Source organism: Paroedura picta, chromosome 5 (assembly GCF_049243985.1).
Source record: "Paroedura picta isolate Pp20150507F chromosome 5, Ppicta_v3.0, whole genome shotgun sequence".
NCBI classification, from domain to species: domain Eukaryota; kingdom Metazoa; phylum Chordata; class Lepidosauria; order Squamata; family Gekkonidae; genus Paroedura; species Paroedura picta.
Genome location: NC_135373.1, coordinates 57445004 through 57463722, shown reverse-complemented (window position 1 = coordinate 57463722; position 18719 = coordinate 57445004). Strand labels below are relative to the sequence as shown.

Below are 18719 nucleotides of genomic sequence, written 5' to 3'. Positions count from 1 at the left end.
GCACATAGCAGTCTGAATCTCCTGGAGTGTTTTTGCAATGCAAAAGGTTTTCACTTTTCTCCTTCCAGTGCAGCTCCCAGGAACAGATTTGGGGGGAAAGTAGAAGCTGTAATGGGAGGCAAGAAAATAGTCCTTTGGAGACAGAAATCCTTCTGTCTGTGGAAGTACTCGGAGGGATCCCACCAAACCTTCGGGGGAAGGCAGGTAAGAAATCACATCATCATCATCATCATCATCATCACAATGATTCAGAATCTGTGATTCTAAACCAAATATGACAGATAAGATGGGCAGAGGATAGCATGACAGTTTGTCATTCCAATACTTGAGCTGTTACATACTTTAAATCTGCACCTCACATTTTTATCCATGCATTTAAAATATTTTAAATTCACACACCAAATTTTTGTGTACTCAGTAGGGAGCCAGGAGCTGGATGCAGTGCCTTCCTACTTGGGCAAGTGGTAGGAAAACACATCTACTATTGCTTGCTGTGGGAAAAAGTCTCTTGAAGAACTGTGATGTGATGTTCCCTTTTGTCATGCAAACCTACCCAGGAGAAAATACATGAAGCAGACCTTTAAATTGCTAGATGCAAGCATCAGTAGATTAAGAGAATTCCCGCGTATCATATGACTTGCTGGAGTGTTAAGTGAGTGGACAGCACATCTTGGAACCTGTCCACCTCTGCAGATGCACATGTAGAGGAAGGTCAGGAATTATGTCAAGCTATTTTTAAAGAAAATTTCCTGGTATAACTTACAACATAGGAATGATTTTATTATAATACTAGATTTAAAGACCATTTTATATTTAAATAAAATGGGCGCTAGATGGCTCCCCCCTCCGGACTGCGGAAGGCTTCTGCGTGGGCAGGCTTGGAGTTTTGGAAGGTAGCCTACCTTCGTTCTCCGTTCGCGGCTCCTGAGCGGCCGGGAGCTGTGGGGACAGCAGGTTGCGGCCGATTCTAAGGCGGGTGGCCATGTGTAGCATCGTGGTGGCGGCACAGCCACGGCGCTGGCGGCAGCCCTGCCGTGGCACTGGCGGTGGCAGGCCAGCCATGGCGCTGGCGGCGGCGGGGTAGCCGCAATGCTGGCGGTGGCGGGCTAGCCGTGACGCTGGCGGCGGAGCAGCTCGGCGGGGGTGACTTCGGAGTGATGGCGTCAGGCAGGCAGTCGTCGGGGGCCTCAGGACGGCGGTGGCCGCGAAGGTCGGGGACAGGTTAGGAGTCATGGAAGCGGCGAGCGGTAAGTACTGGTGTGGGGGTGGGGGTGGGAAGGGTGCAAGTGGGGGTGGCTGCAGACGGTCGATGGTGGTCGCGGCACAGGCGGGCGGTGGTGTGTGGGGAGGGGGGTGGGGGTAGCGGCGAGTCCCGTCGGTAACCTAGGGCAGTCGCTGGGTGTAGGGAAAGTAGTTTTCCCGGAGCCCAGCGGCGTGGGGCAAGGGTACTCCCTGGCGGCCATCTGGCAAGGATGGTAGCTCAGGAGGACTGTAGAGTTGGTGGTGCGGCGTTTGGGAGACGGGCCAAGTAGTCAATAGGGAGGCGCGCAAAGCGCGCCTCCCAATTAGCCACTTGGCCCTGGATTGCCACTCTGAGGAGCGAATCAGGAGCCGCTTCGCGGCTCCTGATTTGCTCCTCACAGTTTTTATCCTGGACAGGGCCCACCCTAACTCCTCCCCAACAGGTGAAGTCCCTGGGACTTCACCTACCGTCCAGTTTAGTGAACCCAGTCAGGATCTCTTGTGCCACATAGAGCCCGCCCTAACTCCTCCCCAACGGCCCTTAGCCTTTTATTTAATCCGCAGGAGCGGATTAAAGATATGTACTTGTTTTAGGAAAGTCTACCAACAGCCTTGAAACTCAACATCAAGAAAATGATCATGGCATCTGGCCCTCTCAATTCCTGGCAAATAGATGGGGAAGAAATGGAGGTAGTGACAGATTTTATTTTCCTGGGCTCCAAGATCACTGCAGATGGAGACTGCAGCAAAGAAATTAAAAGACGCTTGCTCCTGGGGAGGAAAGCTATGGCAAATCTAGACAGCATCCTAAAAAGCAGAGACCTCACCCTGCCAACAAAAGTGTGTCTAGTCAAGGCTATGGAATTCCCAGCTGCAATGTATGGCTGTGAAAGTTGGACCATAAGGAAGCCCAAACGTCAAAGAATTGAGGCTTTTGAACTCTGGTGCTGGAGAAGACTCTTGCGAGTCCCTTGGACTGCAAGGCGAACAAACCGGTCAGTCCTAGAGGAGATCAGCCCTTCCTGCTCCTTAGAAGGCCAGATCCTGAAGATGAAACTCAAATACTTTGGCCACCTCATGAGAAGGAAGGACTCCCTGGAGAAGAGCCTAATGCTGGGAGCGATCGAGGGCAAAAGAAGAAGGGGACGACAGAGAATGAGGTGGCTGGATGGAGTCACTGAAGCAGTCGGTGCAAACTTAAATGGACTCCGGGAAATGGTAGAGGACAGGAAGGCCTGGAGGATCATTGTCCATGGGGTTGCAATGGGTTGGACACAACTTTACACCTAACAACAATAACAATAAATGATAGCCTACAAGACTTTCTGCATCCAACTGCTTCTGTTGTGCACCATGACAGTAAATGTTAGGAATCAAAAAGCAAAGTACCTGAGTGAATAAAGTAACGGAAAGATCTGGGACTTGAATCTTGATCGACACATGATATATAGAGACCATTGATGTTGGTGCCAGTTGTCAGGCCCACCGGAACCTCCAGCAAGTGTGAATTGGATGAACAAATTGGTTTTTTGTCGTTTTCTGGAACAATATTCACTGTGACCTGAAAGATAGTTTAAATGATTAGTTGAACCAGAAGGCTGTACTTTCTACTCATTGGTAGGTGTTGGTCTTCTTAGGTTAGTAAGAAGAAAAAGGCTGGTTCTGCCAAATCCTATTTAAGTCTTCAAATCTGGGGTTAGAAAAGGTTAAGATTTTTTAAACCAATATTTTTTTTACAAACTACAAAGGAACCAGTTTTACAGAACAGGACAATTAGTCATTCTGTTATAACACACTTATACTGAAAGATAGCTGGACTGAACCTGGGGTGAGACGGGCATAGCTCTCTGTAGATGGTGAAAGAGACAGGAAGGGTCTGACCCACTTAGAAACCATAACCTGGAGAAGAGAGGTGGTAGAGGGAGCTTGCAGAGGTACTCTGTGTGAGGGGACAAGGCACCTCACAGCATGTTTGCCTAAGGGCTGGCTTTTACTCACTTGTGCAGTCTGTATCCCATTTTCATTGTCAGAAGCCTGCACGGTCAAAATATACACTGGAGTTATTTCATAGTTTAACTGAGCAACAGCTTGTATAGTGCCCTCCTTGGGATCAATCCAGAATATATCTGAATAATCCTGGGTGCCTCCTCCAGCCACAATTGAATATGATATTCCGGTAGAGGGTCTATCTTCATCTGTTGCAGTCACAATTCCAATTTTGGACATCACTAAAATTAAGCAGTGTTTGAAAAAGATTTTAGATAATACATCCAAAATAGAAGCATATCATCAAAGTCTCCATAAAGTATCACAGAGACCAGTTTTGGTTAAAGGGTCAGAGGCCTGGACTAGGATCTAGGAGCTTGCTGGGTGATCCAGACCCATCATTCTCTCTAATCCTATCTTATCTCCCAGGGTTATTCTGAGGATAAAATGGTGAGGAAAAAAGAACCATGTATGCTTCTCTGAGCTCCTTAGATCAGGGGTGTCTGGATCAACTAATTACAAGGGCCAGAGTAATCTTAATTGGAGCTATACAGGCTGCTCTTTGACATCACCCAGAGGGAAGCGGATTTTAAACCAAGTCTCTCCAGTCCAGCATTCTGTCGATAGACCTGCTTAGGACTGCTCTCTCACAGCACACATCCTCAGCATGGACATTGCTTACCTGTTAGTATTTCTGATGCATTGAATACATATGAAGGCCTGCTGAAGACTGGTGTAAACTCATTGACAGGGAGTATTCTAACAAAAATGTAGATATTATCTGTAAATATAGTAATTAAGAGAAATGTAACTGGGAAACATCGCTGTACATCCTATTTGAAATAAACCTATTCTTTCCAAAAAAGAGAATGTTGAAAAGACTAAAAGAGATACTTGCTACGATAGGAAGTTGAAACAATATCTTGCACCACAATGTTCAGAATATAATTCTCCTTTGCTCCTTCGGTTTCATTTTCAAGATCCACATTTCCCACCAGCTGCATTTAAAAAGAGATAATTTCATTTTAATGTAAGGTTCTTACACAGAAAAGGTCTTTGAGTTCCTTGCAGAAAAGTTTTCAGATTTTAAAAAATCATTTTGATTAATTTACTGTGTATTTGTTATACTTTGTTGGTTTGTATAGTTGTTATGGCTTCAGCTCCAACAATAAACTTACTTACTGCTAAAAATGTACGGCCTAAGCCCAATCATGTTTACTCTGAAGTATGCCCCAATTGGCTCCATGGGACTTCATCTCATAATGAGTAAGCACAGGGTTTATTGTTTGCTTTTTTGTTTGTTTGTTTATTCAATTTATAGCCTACCGCTCCCCGAAGGCTCACAGTAGGTCACAATAGTCCAACAACCCCGATAAAATCCCATTAAAAACGGACATTACAAGTTACATATATAAAAACCTTTAAGATATGTCAGCAAAAACTCACCCCACTCTAATATAATCCCTATGTCTAAGGGACAAAGGAGGAAAGAGGGCGCAGGTGGAGTTCACTACTGCCACTTCTATGGAAGGGCCCAGATCTACCTGGCCTCCCAGCCTCAACCATGACTTCTTTGATTTCAAAAGAAAAGTGGAAATTAATTTTTAAAATGAACTATAAAGTTGCAAATGTGTACATCACTCTGCTATCCTAAGGTTTCCTAAGCCAACTATCAGTGCTTTTGATAGGGAAAATAATGTATACTTACAATAGGGGCATATGCACAGTTATTCCTAGTTTAGACACTCGCCCAGATCTCCATTCAGTTTCCCAGACACTAAGAAACATCTAAGCTCTCTAAAAACTGGGTAGAGTCACCACCATGTAATGCATTTCTCAACATTTTTACCATTGAGAAATCCCAGAAACATTCTTTAGGCTTAGAGAAACCCCATAAGTGGTGTGATCATGCAGAATATGGTTGGGAAACATAGCTGTATACATGCCCACCCAGGTTTCCCCCCCTTCCATCCCCTCCAGGCCAATCATTGGAGGGGGAGCAAGTCGACATGACAATATGTTGTGAAACCCTGGTTGAGAAAGCCTGATCTAACGTATTAGATTGCTAGGATACCTTATTGAATTTTTCTTTTGCAAATAACAACAACAACAACAACAAAACTACTGTATCCTGATTGTATCCTGGTAGGATGAAAGCCACAGTAAGTGAAAGTATGAAGAGCATGAATTATCCCATGCACAGAATGATAATTTTAAAGGACAAGTAGTGGAATTAACTCACCCCCAGAATTTGCATCACAATAAAGTTTAAAAGCAGTTGTCTAAAAACAACAAAAGGCATTAAGGGGAGGGGGCAGAGAAATTCAACATTATCATACTCCCTAGAGTCAATGTTTTGTCAGACAGGACATAACATTCTTGACATGAGGAGAAACAGGAACTTCACCCTGTGGTTAGTAATCATCAGCTGGAATCCTATGATTGAATTCTGCGTGCTCTAGGTTGCTTCTGGGTCTCGTCCATAGAATCCCAGTCACAGAATTTATTTTCTGCTGGAAGCACTTTTCAGCAAGAGGGCTCTTCTCTGCAGTTTGCCAGTGGATAGGGCAGGTTTGATGCTATTGTGATATGAAAGAGTTTCTCCTGACTGGACAAAATCTAAAATAATTGTTTTACTATATATGGAAACTTACTTCTATGTGTATGTGTATGTGTATGTGTGTGTGTGTGTGTGTGTGTATGTGTATGTGTATGTGTATGTGTATGTGTATGTGTATGTGTATGTGTATGTGTGTGTGTGAAGGCTGTCAACTCGCTTCTGACTCATGATGACCCTATGAATTCACATTCTCCAAAACGTTCCATCATTAATACGTACATAAAAGTTTCCAGTGTCTCCCTTATTAGCATTTGTCATTGGGGCATAAACCTGAATGATAGTTATATTGATAGGTTTCCCATTAAGCTTGACTGATACTTTGCATTATAGCCCCTGACTGCCTGGGCTACATCTTGCATTATTAGTTGAGCAACTCTGTTCCTTTTGTGTTTGTCATTCTCTGAGTAAAACATTTTGTAGTTTTCTGACTGAAAATGTCCTAATCCAGTTCACTTTTAGTTTGCTTACTCCCAGGATTGCAATGTTTAAACATTCCTTTTCTTGGTTTACAATTTCAAGCTTATCTTGATTCATAATTCTCATGTTCCATGTTCCTATTATACATGTTGAACAGTTTTGGACTTTTCTTTTACATCCCTTCACGTCAACAGCTGAACATCCTTTTGACTTTAGTCCAGTTTCATCATTAAGAATAGTGCTAGTTTTAATTGTCCTCGGCGCTTTTACAGTAGCTGATTGCGTGGTATCTGACCTGTAGGTTCCATCTTCCAGCATTTTATGTCTCTGTGTTTGTTTGTTTTTTCATCTTGGATTGTAAAAGGACATGATATAGTATTTAACTGACCTCAATTTTTCCAGAGCCAGGTGGGTTCTGTGCAAATTTATGACTCCCTACTCCCGACAATCCAGTGAAGTTAAACAGGTTGTTTGGTGCCACAGCATCATGGTCTGAGCAGATATTGTTCAAGTCCATAATAACTGTTCTTACGCTGATTGTTTCCAAAAATCTTTCTCTGTTTGAAAGAAAGAAGTAATCTCTAGTGAGTGTTCCAGATTTTCTGACACTTTGCATTTGTCCAAAAATAGTATTTAACTGACAAAGCCCAAGGTGATTCCAGGAAGAGAAGCCTCTCCATGTGATCAGCTGGCTGTTGGTCTGTGTGGGTAGGGCTGGTTCAAACCACACATACATAGTCTGACAAACAGCTGATCCACAGAGAAAAGCCTCTCTATGGATTGCTCAGGCTGTGGGGGGGGGGCAGTTTGAACACACATACCTCACAGAGCCCACTGGCTGATAGTCAGTAGTCCCTTTCACTTCTCTCTACTTGTAATGTGGGAGAAGCAAAAGTTAGAGTTTAATTGGCTGCCAGACATTTAAACGTGGACTGGTGGTGGACTGGTCAAGCTGTTAAATGTCTGACAGCCATTTAAACACTCCCTTTTGCTTCTCGCGCCTTCCAAAGGGAGGGAAACAAAAGGGAAACCACCATATCACCCATCTCAAAACCTGAATCAATTTGGGTTTCAGTGATTGAATCCATGCTCTACACAGGGAAGTTGCAGTTCAGTTTAGATGATGCAATCCGCCCTGCCCCCCAGCATTGATCCCCCCCACTAAACTGAACTGAATCACACATTCCCTACTTGTCCATTACACCTCCATCAGGATTCTTCAAACTATTCATCACCAAGAGGAATGCACCTGGACAGTATGCTATCAAAGCAAAAAGGATGCACAAGATTTTGCTGAGAATGTTAACACAGAGGTAGAAATGAACAGCTGGGAGATATTTGAGAGAAAGAAGTGCCCTCTAATGGGTGTTCCAGGTTTTCCTGCAGCAGACTTCTGACTTCTCCCCCCCATGCTGTTCCTGGGAAGCCCTCCCCACCCCCAACAGCATTTGGAGAGACATTAAGGGCTTCAGTGGGGGCAGGAGGATGTCCCATTTCATTGACAGAAACCTGTCCACAAAGATTTACCTCTTAATGTACTTTAAAACTCATTTCCTCATAGTACTAATGTGTCTTAGAACAAATTAATAGTTCATCCCTGGATTGGCAGGTGATTTTTAAAAAAATTCTGCTAATTATTAATGACTTCTTTATACTACAGTAACCACATCTCAGCTCCTTTCTGGTGAAGAAAATACAATTGCCATAACTAATGCTGATGTAATTATCCTATGAGGGACTGGATACAACAGCAAAAGATTCATACCTGAAAGTGTATTTCTGGCATTCTGGTGGGTGATCATTAATGTCTTCAATGGTTATAACAATTGTAATGCTGTTACTTTTTCCTTTGCTATCCTCAACATGGATTTCCAAAGAAATATTTGGATGTTGGAGTAATGGTACAATATCTCGATCTATCCTTCTGGCCACTCGTATAACACCATTGTCTACAAAGACAGAAATTGAAGGAAGAATATCTGGAAAGCAATAGTCTCTCTCTCTCTCTCTCAGTGAGTGTGTAGCTATCTAATGACTGAAAATAATAACTGCCTGCAAAGTTAATATCAAGGTTGTTTAATCTGCATATCTGAGCACAGCCAAGGTAAAAATTTTAACATAAAATATCTATAGATACTGAAGACTTTTGGCATAAAGGACTGAGTGTATTATGTTCTCAGCCCTGGCTGAGGAAAAAAAGAAATGGAGTGCAAAGCCCAGAACTTAAAATTAATATTATGTGATAACATACAAAATGTAAGCTTCTCTGAGAAGCTTTATATTTGTGTGTGTGTGTGTATACTAGCAAGAAATCCCATTGCAACCAGGAATGCAATGGGTGCTAGACCCAGGGGACACCAGCAGGCACAGATCTCTCCCTCGCAGCAGGAGCCATAATCAGGGATCATTTGCGGTTTGGCAGGGCTCTCTGTGTCTCTCTCAGGTGTCTGAGAGCGAAGTGGCTAGTATTCAGGGAAGGAGGGTGGGAGCTGGAGAGGGAGGGCTTTGCTAGCCGCACCCTGATTGGCCCTATTCCATCTCTTACAGCCAGGACACTCTCCACCCCCAGGGCTGTTTCACAAATATAAGAGGGACAATTGATTGATAAAGATTTGTATATATTGACCCACTGATAATGTTGTTAGGATATAGAAATAATGGACATGTGATACACTCATTCAGAATGATAATCCAGATTTATCAGCAGTAATGGAAGAAACCAGAACCTCCATCTGAACAGGACTAGATTCAGAAAATTTGTGACCTTATTATTATCAATAAACTATCGCAAGAAGTGATAATTCAGCAAGGGAGAAAAAATTAAATAAAGCTTTGGAAGAATGGTCGGGGTGTGGCCAAGATGTCTGACTAGAATATCCTCCTGTACATAAACTGTGGAGAGAGCGTGACAGATGTGTTCATTGCCATTCATTAACTTTCAGGAATGATTGTAATTTTAATTGCTTACCAGGATTTATTGAGAAATAAGGAATCCCTTGAGGAGCAGCTATGCTGTAGCGGAGGCTATTACTAAAGATTTCTCCATCCGGATCCAAAGCTGTTATTGTGGTAACAATCTCTCCTATCATTTGTTCTTCTTTAATCTTGAAAACTTTTTCTGTTCTGTAATGAAAAGTGAATTCATATGTGTGAATAGAGAGGCCAGTCCCCAGGTGGGACTTGGGGATCCCCCAGAATTACAGGTTATTTCCAGACTAAAGAGATCAGCTCCCCTGAAGAAAATGGCTGCTTTGGAGGGTGGACTCCATACAACACTGAGGTGCCCCCCACCCCAAATCCTCCAGGCATTTCCCAAACAAAGCTGGCAACCCTACAGTTGAACAGCTGGTCAATTGTTTTTTTATGTTGTTTATAAAACAGATTATGATGTCAGGGTTAGAAAGCAGAGATCTAGGTAAGTGGTCTTCAGTTTTTTTCAACACCAGTATCCACATTATTATTATTATTATTATTATTATTATTATTATTATTATTATTATTATTATTATTATTATTATTATTATTATTTGTATGACTGCCACTCTCAGAAACCGGCTTGCAGCGGTTCACAATATTTCAATACAAATACAGTACATTAAGAACCATTAAAATTCCCCATTAAAACCCCATAAACAATTACTCAATCACAATGATGGCGATTAATAAAAAACTATTCCCATACAGGGCTACTGGATGAGCAGAAAGGAGCAGATGGATAATTGGGCATAGGGTGGAACATTCTGGGGAACCAGGCCAGTCTAATACTGCCTCCCCCTCCGGGGGTGGGGAATCTGCTCTTTCTCCTGCTTTCTGCTCCTTGCCACCTCATGCATCCTAATTATGACATTCAAAATGATAAAATGTTATAATGCATCTGGCAACTTTCCTACATATTTACTCACAGCAAAATTAATGTTTATAATGTATGGTGCTCTATAATTAATGGTTTCTTTTTCCTAAGAGTTTATTCCCCCAATGTGCTTTTTAGCAGGCAAGATCTTAATATCTCCAAGTTGAATCCAAAGTCTGGGTTTCTCCATACACTTATTATCCAAACTAGCTCATGATCAAGCTGCATCATTAGTTAAGCAGCGGATACGGGACAATTGACATCAACTGGGGACCTGAGTAAAGCTCCAACTTTTTTGGCCCCAGTTAAAACAAGATATGTTCTGGCCCCTGCCACTTATCTGTCTCAGCTGGTAATAAGTAAACAAAGAAGGGCATTTACCCTTGCAAGATGCTCCATCTTGCCTTCAGCTCTTGTAGAGGGTCACTATAAGAACATTCCCCTTACACTGTGACAATGTTTTTGTGGGAGCATCAGTCAAAACACACTCCAAAGAATAACTTTTATTAAATAACATTCTGTTTCATACAGAGTTGCAATGTTTAGTCAGTTAACTGGTTAGATAAACTGAATATAATCTTTTATGGTTGGGTAAATTATTCTCCCAAATGAATTGGACAGCATAGCATAAAATAATTATATGAAATACAAGTTCCAACAAATACTATGAAAAGGAGGTGCCATCATAGAAGAGGCATTCCCCCTGACAGGGCGTGCCTCTTCTAAGATGGAAAATGTGCACATCATCTACATCCAAAGAAAATATTCTTCACCCCCTTCTGAAGTACAGTTTTATTCATACCCTAATTTATTAAATAAATTGATTAATCAACTATAACCAATATTATTTGATCAGCTATGATTTCTTTAATAGGATAAAAGGCATCTAAACATATGTACTACCAGCTATTTGAATAAATGATATATGTAATATCTATGGCTTGCTGTTTCCAGGTCACCTGAGGCAAAGATTCTAAGTCACAAATAATTGAGTCAGGAAATTAAGTGGTAGCTCCTCACAGAACATAATCAGGACCAGCTTATTTGAAGAACCATCTCTCTTGTTCACTATTTCAGATCCTCATTAGGCTGCTTTCTAGTGGAAAACAGCCTAATGAGGATTTCATCAGTCAATCAGCTTTGATTTCGCCAGTCAATTAGCTATAGTATGGCCTGGCCTTCCTCGCAGAGCAATCCTTATCTGTGCCCGTGCTGCAGCAGATGATCAGCCGTAGCAGAGCCACTAGTAGCCACCCTAAGGTTACATGGTGGTCAAATGGGGAAAAGGTGCCCCAACAGTGTTGCCAGGTGCTGCAGTGGCAGCCCTGGCAATTAGAATCATAGAATCATAGAGTTGGAAGGGGCCATACAGGCCATCTAGTCCAACCCCCTGCTCAACGCAGGATTAGCCCTAAGCATCCTAAAGCATCCAAGAAAAGTGTGTATCCAACCTTTGCTTGAAGACTGCCAGTGAGGGGGAGCTCACCACCTCCTTAGGCAGCCTATTCCACAGCTGAACTACTCTGACTGTGAAAATTTTTTTCCTGATATCTAGCCTATATCGTTGTACTTGAAGTTTAAACCCATTACTGCATGTCCTCTCCTCTGCAGCCAACAGAAACAGCATCCTGCCCTCCTCCAAGTGACAACCTTTCAAAGAGGGCTATCATGAAGAGCCTCTTGTGGCGCAGAGTGGTAAGGCAGCCGTCTGAAAGCTTTGCCCATAAGGCTGGGAGTTCAATCCCAGCAGCCGGCTCAAGGTTGACTCAGCCTTCCATCCTTCCGAGGTCGGTAAAATGAGTACCCAGCTTGCTGGGGGGTAAATGGTCATGACTGGGGAAGGCACTGGCAAACCACCCCGTATTGAGTCTGCCATGAAAACGCTGGAGGGCGTCACCCCAAGGGTCAGACATGACTCGGTGCTTGCACAGGGGATACCTTTACCTTTACCTTTATCATGTCCCCTCTCAACCTCCTTTTCTCCAGGCTGAACATTCCCAAGTCCCTCAACCTATCTTCATAGAGCTTGGTCCCTTGGCCCCAGATCATCTTCGTCGCTCTCTTCTGTACCCTTTCAATTATATCTACGTCCTTCTTGAAGTGAGGCCTCCAGAACTGCACACAGTACTCCAGGTGTGGTCTGACCGTATACAATGGGACTATGACATCTTGTGATTTTGATGTGATGCCTCTGTTGATACAGCCCCAAATGGCATTTGCCTTTTTTACCGCTGCATCACACTGCCTGCCCATGTTTAGTTTACAATCCACAAGTACCCCAAGGTCTCGTTCACACACAGTGTTACCTAGAAGCGTATCCCCCATCCAGTAGGCATGCTTTTCATTTTTCTGACCCAGATGCAGAACTTTACACTTATCTTTATTAAATTGCATCTTGTTCTCATTTGCCCATTTTTCCAATGTGTTCAGATCTCGTTGAACTCTGTCTCTATCTTCTGGAGTATTTGCCAGTCCTCCCAATTTGGTGTCATCTGCAAACTTGATGAGTAGTCCCTCCACCCCCTCATCTAGATCATTAATAAATATGTTAAAAAGTACCGGGCCGAGCACTGAGCCCTGAGCCCTGAGGTACCCCGCTACTCACCTCTCTCCAGTCTGATGAAACACCATTGACAACAACTCTTTGAGTGCGGTTCTCTAACCCAGTGGTCCCCAACCTTTCTGAGTTTGGGGACCGGCAGGGCATTGGGGCGCGGCCCGCGGCCCGTGCGGGCCACGCCCACGCATCGGGCCGCACCCGCGGTGCCGCGCCCCCGCATCGGGCCGCGCCCGTGAGCCGCGCCCGCACATCGGGCCGCGCCCGCGGGCCGCGCCCCCGCATCGGGACGCGCCTGCGAGCCGCACCCGCAGAGGCGCGGCCCGGCCCCAATTCCCTCTCCCCGCCCTCCCGCAGTAAGAAGCTTCCCGGGCCGCAAGCTTGCGGCCTGGGAAGTTTTTTACTGCGGCGGGGGGGGAGGGGCGGGGAGAGGGAGCCGCGGCCCGGCGCCATGGCCTTCGCGGCCCGGCACCGGGCCGCGGCCCGCAGGTTGGGGACCACTGCTCTAACCAATTCCCTATCCACCTGACTATCTGAAAATCCAGATTGCAGTCCTTCAATTTATCCATCAGAACATCATGGGGAACCTTGTCAAAAGCTTTACTAAAATCCAAGTAAATGACATCACCCGAATTTCCCCGATCCAGCAAACCTGTTACTTGGTCAAAAAAGGAAACCAGGTTGGTCTGGCAGGACCTGTTGGAGACAAATCCATGCTGACTTCCTTGGATCACCAAATTATCCTCCAGATGTTTGCAGATTGCTCCCTTTAATATCTGCTCCATTATCTTCCCCACAACAGAGGTCAGACTCACTGGTCTGAAGTTTCCCGGGTCATCCTTCCTCCCTTTTTTGAAGATCGAAATAACGTTTGCTCTCTTCCAGTCCTCCGGGACATCTCCAGTCCTTAAAGAGGTTCCAAAGATGATGGACAAGGGCTGTGCAAGTTCTCTGGAAAGTTCTTTGAGTACTCTCGGGTGCATTTCATCCGGACCAGGGAATTTGAACTCATCCAGTGCAGCTAAATGCCTCTCGACAACCTCTCTATCCATGTTAACCTGCCACCCAGACACTGTCCTTTGGCTATGGCCATTTCTAGATGTGCCTAAACACTTTGACCTGTGGGAAAAAACAGATGTAAAATTGGCACTAAGCCTTTCTGCTTTCTCTGCATCTTCCGTTAGAGTTTGTCCATCCGCACCCAACAGTGGGCCTATTGCCTCCTTTTCTTTACGTTTGCTCCTCACATAACTGAAAAATCTTTTCTTGTTACAATGGGCTTCCCTCGCCAATCTTAGCTCACTCTCAGCTTTGGCCTTTCTGATGATTGATCTACAGTGCCTAGTAACCTGTAGGTACTCTTCTTTAGAGCTCTGTCCTTCCCTCCATTTCCTGAACATTTTCCTTTTCTTTCTTAGTTCCTCTTGAAGTTCTCTGTTCATCCAAATAGGCTTCTTAGAGCTCCTGCAGTGTTTTCGTCTTTCTGGAATAGTCATTGATTGAGCATGCAGTAGCTCTTGTTTGAGTAGCGCCCACCCTTCACATGCTCCCTTCCCTTCCAGCATTCTCGTCCATGGTATGACACTCATCATGTCTCTGAGTTTATTAAAGTTTGCCCTACGAAAATCCAACATCCGCGTCTGGCTACAAGCTTCCTTGGCTCCCCATCTCAAAAGGAATTCTATGAGGACATGGTCACTTCCCCCTAGGGTCCCCACCTCCTTCACCTCATCCACCAACTCTTGCCTGTTGGTCAGTATTAAGTCCAGTATGGCTGAACCTCTTGTGGGTTCATCTACCATTTGATAAATGAAATTGTCAGCCAGGCAGGTCAGAAAGTTGTATGACTGAGGACGCTTCGCAGAGTTTGTTTCCCAGCACACATCTGGGAAATTGAAGTCACCCATGATGACAAGGTCCTGCCGCTTGGATATTTTCTCAAGCTGCTCACAAAGTGCAGCATCCACATCCTCTCGTTGGTCAGGCGGTCGGTAGCAGACACCAACCACCACACTGTTTGTTTTCCCCTCGCTTATTTTCACCCAGATGCTTTCCACTGTAGATATGCTCTCCTTCACTAGAATTTCCTGACAGGTAAGCCCTTTCCTCACATACAGTGCCACTCCTCCACCTCTTCGATCTATTCTGTTTTTTCTGAACAGTTCATATCCATCCACCATTACATTCCAGTCATGAGAATCATTCCACCAAGTTTCTGTGATGCCTACTAGATCATACCTTTCCATCGGCATGAGAAGTTCCAGCTCTTCCTTTTTATTGCCCATGCTTCGGGCATTAGTATAAAGACATCCGAATCCTTTTACTTTTGGTTCTCTATGAGCTGGCCTTGCCGGTTGGGCTGCCTCCGATCGTTTTCCTTCCATATACTCCCTATGTTGATCATCTCCTTCCCCTAGTGGCTTTAGTTTAAAGCTCTCCTGATGAATCTCCCCAGGTTCCTGCCAAACACATTCTTCCCCAGTTTCGATAAGTGCAGTCCATCAGGTGCTAGTAGGCCTTCCTCAAGAAAGCCTATCCCATGGTCCCAGAAACCAAATCTCTCCTGCCGGCACCAACTACGCAGCCAGTGATTCACCTCCATTATCTTCCTCTCCTGATGCATTCCTCTTCCCTTGACAGGCAAGATTGAAGAGAATACCACTTGTGCCCCCATTTGCTTGAGCTTCGCCCCCAGATCTTGATAGTCTTTTTTAATAGGAGCAATGGTATTCAGGGACATGTCATTCGTTCCCACATGGACCATCACAAATGGGTAGCGATCCGTAGATATGAGGAGTTTGGGCAGCCGTTCTGAAACATCTTTAATTTTCGCCCCTGGCAAGCAACACACCTCTCGGGTTAGGGGGTTGGCCCCAGCCACATGGCGATTCATTCCTCTTAGCAGGGAGTCCCCAATTACCAGTACTCTCCTTTTTTTTTCTTCTCAACTCCATTTCCTTCTGTCCCCGTGGCCTCTTCCCTTTGTCTTGGACTTTGTTTTGGGACCTCTTCCCTCGTTGACCCTTGCACCTCCTCTGCAAGGGCCTGAAATCTATTCTGGAGCTCCAAAGGCTGAAGTTTTTCATCCCAGTGTAATGTGAGGCGGGAGTGGGTGATAGAATGGGCTCGGAGGACTAGTGGGAGTCTAGAATGCAGGAGGTAGAGAGGAGCAGTCCACAGGAGCAACACTTCACCCCTGTTGCAAGTTCCCCCTGTCAGTGGGGAGGAGGTGTTACCTGTCACCCCTGTGGGCACCTCATGATGGGACTTCATGCACAGAGCAGAGCTCCATCAAGTGACAATGGACAAGAATGTAGATGTGTGGGTGCCCCCTGCTAATCTCTGGCTGCGGAGGCCAAATAGGCATTCACGGCATTAAGGGTATCCCTGTGTCAACCCAATTTCCACCCTCACTTGGAGGCACTGCAGGAGAGGCCGTGGGTGCTGGGGTGTGCGTGCAAAGAGTCTTTGACAGATCCCCAGTAACCTTTCAGTATGCCTCTAACCCTTACCCTTGTCCTTGGCTAGGGCAGGAAGCCTCTCCCAGTGCCCAGCATTTGTGGCCACAGGTGCTGACAGCCCCTCTATCCATTGCTACCCCCTGAATAGTCACTTGCAACAGTTTTCCAGCTGCCTTGCTTGATGGCTGCCCACATGGAGAAAAGGGTGGGTGGGATGTGATGTGCTAGATGGTTCTGTGCCCAGGATCCCGTTCTTCCTTTGAGCCACCAGCACCCATGAGACCTGACCCATGGGCATCTGCCCCACCCCAGTCTGCCCATGTTTCCTCTGGGGCAGGGCCACTGCCATCCAAATATATGGTGTCCACTCCTAGCACTACCTCCTCTCCAGGTGCTAAGGCCAGGGACTCTGGGATGCCAAGTGCCCCAAGAACCGTGGAGGTTGTATGGCTACTCGGGGGTCAGGGTGTGTCTCGGGGGTCAGGGTGTGCCAGCTGTGGTGCTCCTGCACCAGTGGAACTTGGCAGCATGATACCGCTGATGCTCTACCCCAGTGTAAACTGCCCTTACTGCCCTATACTGATTCTGGGCCCACCCTCAGGATTGCTCTGTTTGTGGTAGATCCAGTATTGAGGAAGGCCGTTCATGATGATGATGATGTCATGCTTTCAGTCATGTCCAACCCTCGGAAATTCCACAGGAAAGTTTTCTCCATGCACCCCTGTCTCTGACTCCTTCTTTTAGTTGGTTCATGGTCGTTCCTGTATCAGCTTTTATCATGTCGAGCCAGCGGATCCTTTGCTTGACCACATTTCCTTTTGCCACTGACCATGCCGGGCATTAATGATTTTTCTAACGAGTTTGATCGCATGATGTGTCCAAAGTAAGTGAGCTTTAGCCATAATATCTTCCCTTCTAATGACATGGTTGGTTTGCTCCTCTCTAAAACTGTCTTGTTGGTAACTTTGGCTGTCCACAGTATTCGCAGCATTCGTCTCCAACACCATAATCTGTTTTCCTCCTGTCTTCTTTCTTTAGGGTCCAGCTTTCCCATCAATAGCTTGTTATGGGGAAGACAATGGAGTTTACTAGCTGGCACTTTGAATTAAGACTGGTATCTTTACTTTTCCATATTCGGTTCATGTTTAACGTTGCATTCCAGCCCAGTGTTATTTGCCATTTGATTTCATGGCTGCATCTATGACTCTGATTGATAATAGAGCCAAGAAAGATGAAATCATCAATACATTCAATGCTCATGAGAAGGTGCAAATTGGCTCTTGTGCTGGATATTTTCCATTTTAAAAAGTATGGCAGTCTCTTTAGACAGGCTTTCTATACTCCTCTGTAGTGTAGAACATTTTTTGAAGGAAAGACATACAATTTTTTCTTTTCTAATGCTAGATTGTTTGATAACCACAGGTCGGGATTTTTGTAAGCTGCTTTGAGCCATGGGAAAAGTGTCATATAAATATTTTAATAAAAATAAACAACCTAAAATAACTATACATGTTTTGATGTAATGTCAAGTTTTCACTTACATGTTAAAATAAGGCGATTCATCATTGCAATTTATAATATTGATTATCACCATCCTTGATGTACTCAGACGCTGTCCATTTGTCACTGTAATGTTTAATGAATAACTGTAAAAATCAAAAGAAAACTCAGTAATTTTTTTTATCATGCACAATAAATTTCTACTAACAAAAAATGACCAATGATCACAACTAAAAACATCAAATTTGTGCTTGCTTATGTAGAACTTACCCTAATTATGTACCTACCTAGATGGATCATTCTCAAAATCAAAACTTTTTGATGAAGAAATGGTTCCATCTGAAGAAATAGAGAACGGTTCTCCAGGAGTCCATGAATACTGGAAGAAATGCCATGATTTCGGGGTATGATGATACAGTGTGTCTCATAACTGGGATTAGAATGTGTTGAAAATAACTAGCACAGTCTGCATTACATCCCATTACATCTTGATTGGTAGTAAACTCTCAGGTATCTTTACTAGAAACTGAATTTGTTATTACAGAGGGATTATCTCTTCAGCAACTGTCCAATCAATTTTACCAGGATGCACTTCACCTCCACCACAATACCATTGTATCAAGAATAGGAAAATTAAGACACAAGGCAATAACAATTTTTAAAAGTATTCTGAAGAGTGCCAGTCTAGACTGAACTCCTAAAATACACTTTTTACCTAAGACATGATTTTTTCACCTAATGCTTATTTTACTTATACAAATGACAATAGCTCTGAAAAATAACTATTGAAAGTCATGGAGGCTAGCTCTGTCAACAGATACTAGCCATGACAGCTGCACAAGAATTCTTTGAGCATCAGATTCTGTGGACAGAGAATTGGGAAGGCCTGGGGCTTTCATGAGCTGCTTGCAGTCTCCCCCAGTGTCATTTCTGAAAACCATTTGCTGGAGAAGAGGGACCTTTATCCTGATTCAGTACTGCTTTTACATCCCTATCAACCTGAGTGGTGTTTTTCAATTTTAACCTGGTTTGTACCTTCTACCTCTGTCACCAGAAATAGAAGACTAGAAGAGGAGGGAGGGGTGG

General features: G+C 44.4%; 1 protein-coding gene across 2 annotated transcripts in view; it reads right to left on the bottom strand.

The window, feature by feature from the left end:
- The window catches only part of CDHR3 (cadherin related family member 3), a 49346-nt gene that overhangs the window by 9886 nt on the left and 20741 nt on the right, over positions 1 to 18719 (bottom strand). For both annotated transcript variants that reach the window (XM_077338147.1, XM_077338148.1), the window contains exons 5-13: positions 17921 to 18012; positions 17675 to 17779; positions 9234 to 9388; positions 8031 to 8214; positions 6654 to 6822; positions 4127 to 4226; positions 3911 to 4009; positions 3241 to 3470; positions 2632 to 2803 (exon numbers count right to left, since the gene is read on the bottom strand). In XM_077338147.1, coding sequence (XP_077194262.1) covers positions 2632 to 2803; positions 3241 to 3470; positions 3911 to 4009; positions 4127 to 4226; positions 6654 to 6822; positions 8031 to 8214; positions 9234 to 9388; positions 17675 to 17779; positions 17921 to 18012 — 1306 coding nt within the window. The remainder of the gene's footprint in view (positions 1 to 2631; positions 2804 to 3240; positions 3471 to 3910; positions 4010 to 4126; positions 4227 to 6653; positions 6823 to 8030; positions 8215 to 9233; positions 9389 to 17674; positions 17780 to 17920; positions 18013 to 18719) is intronic.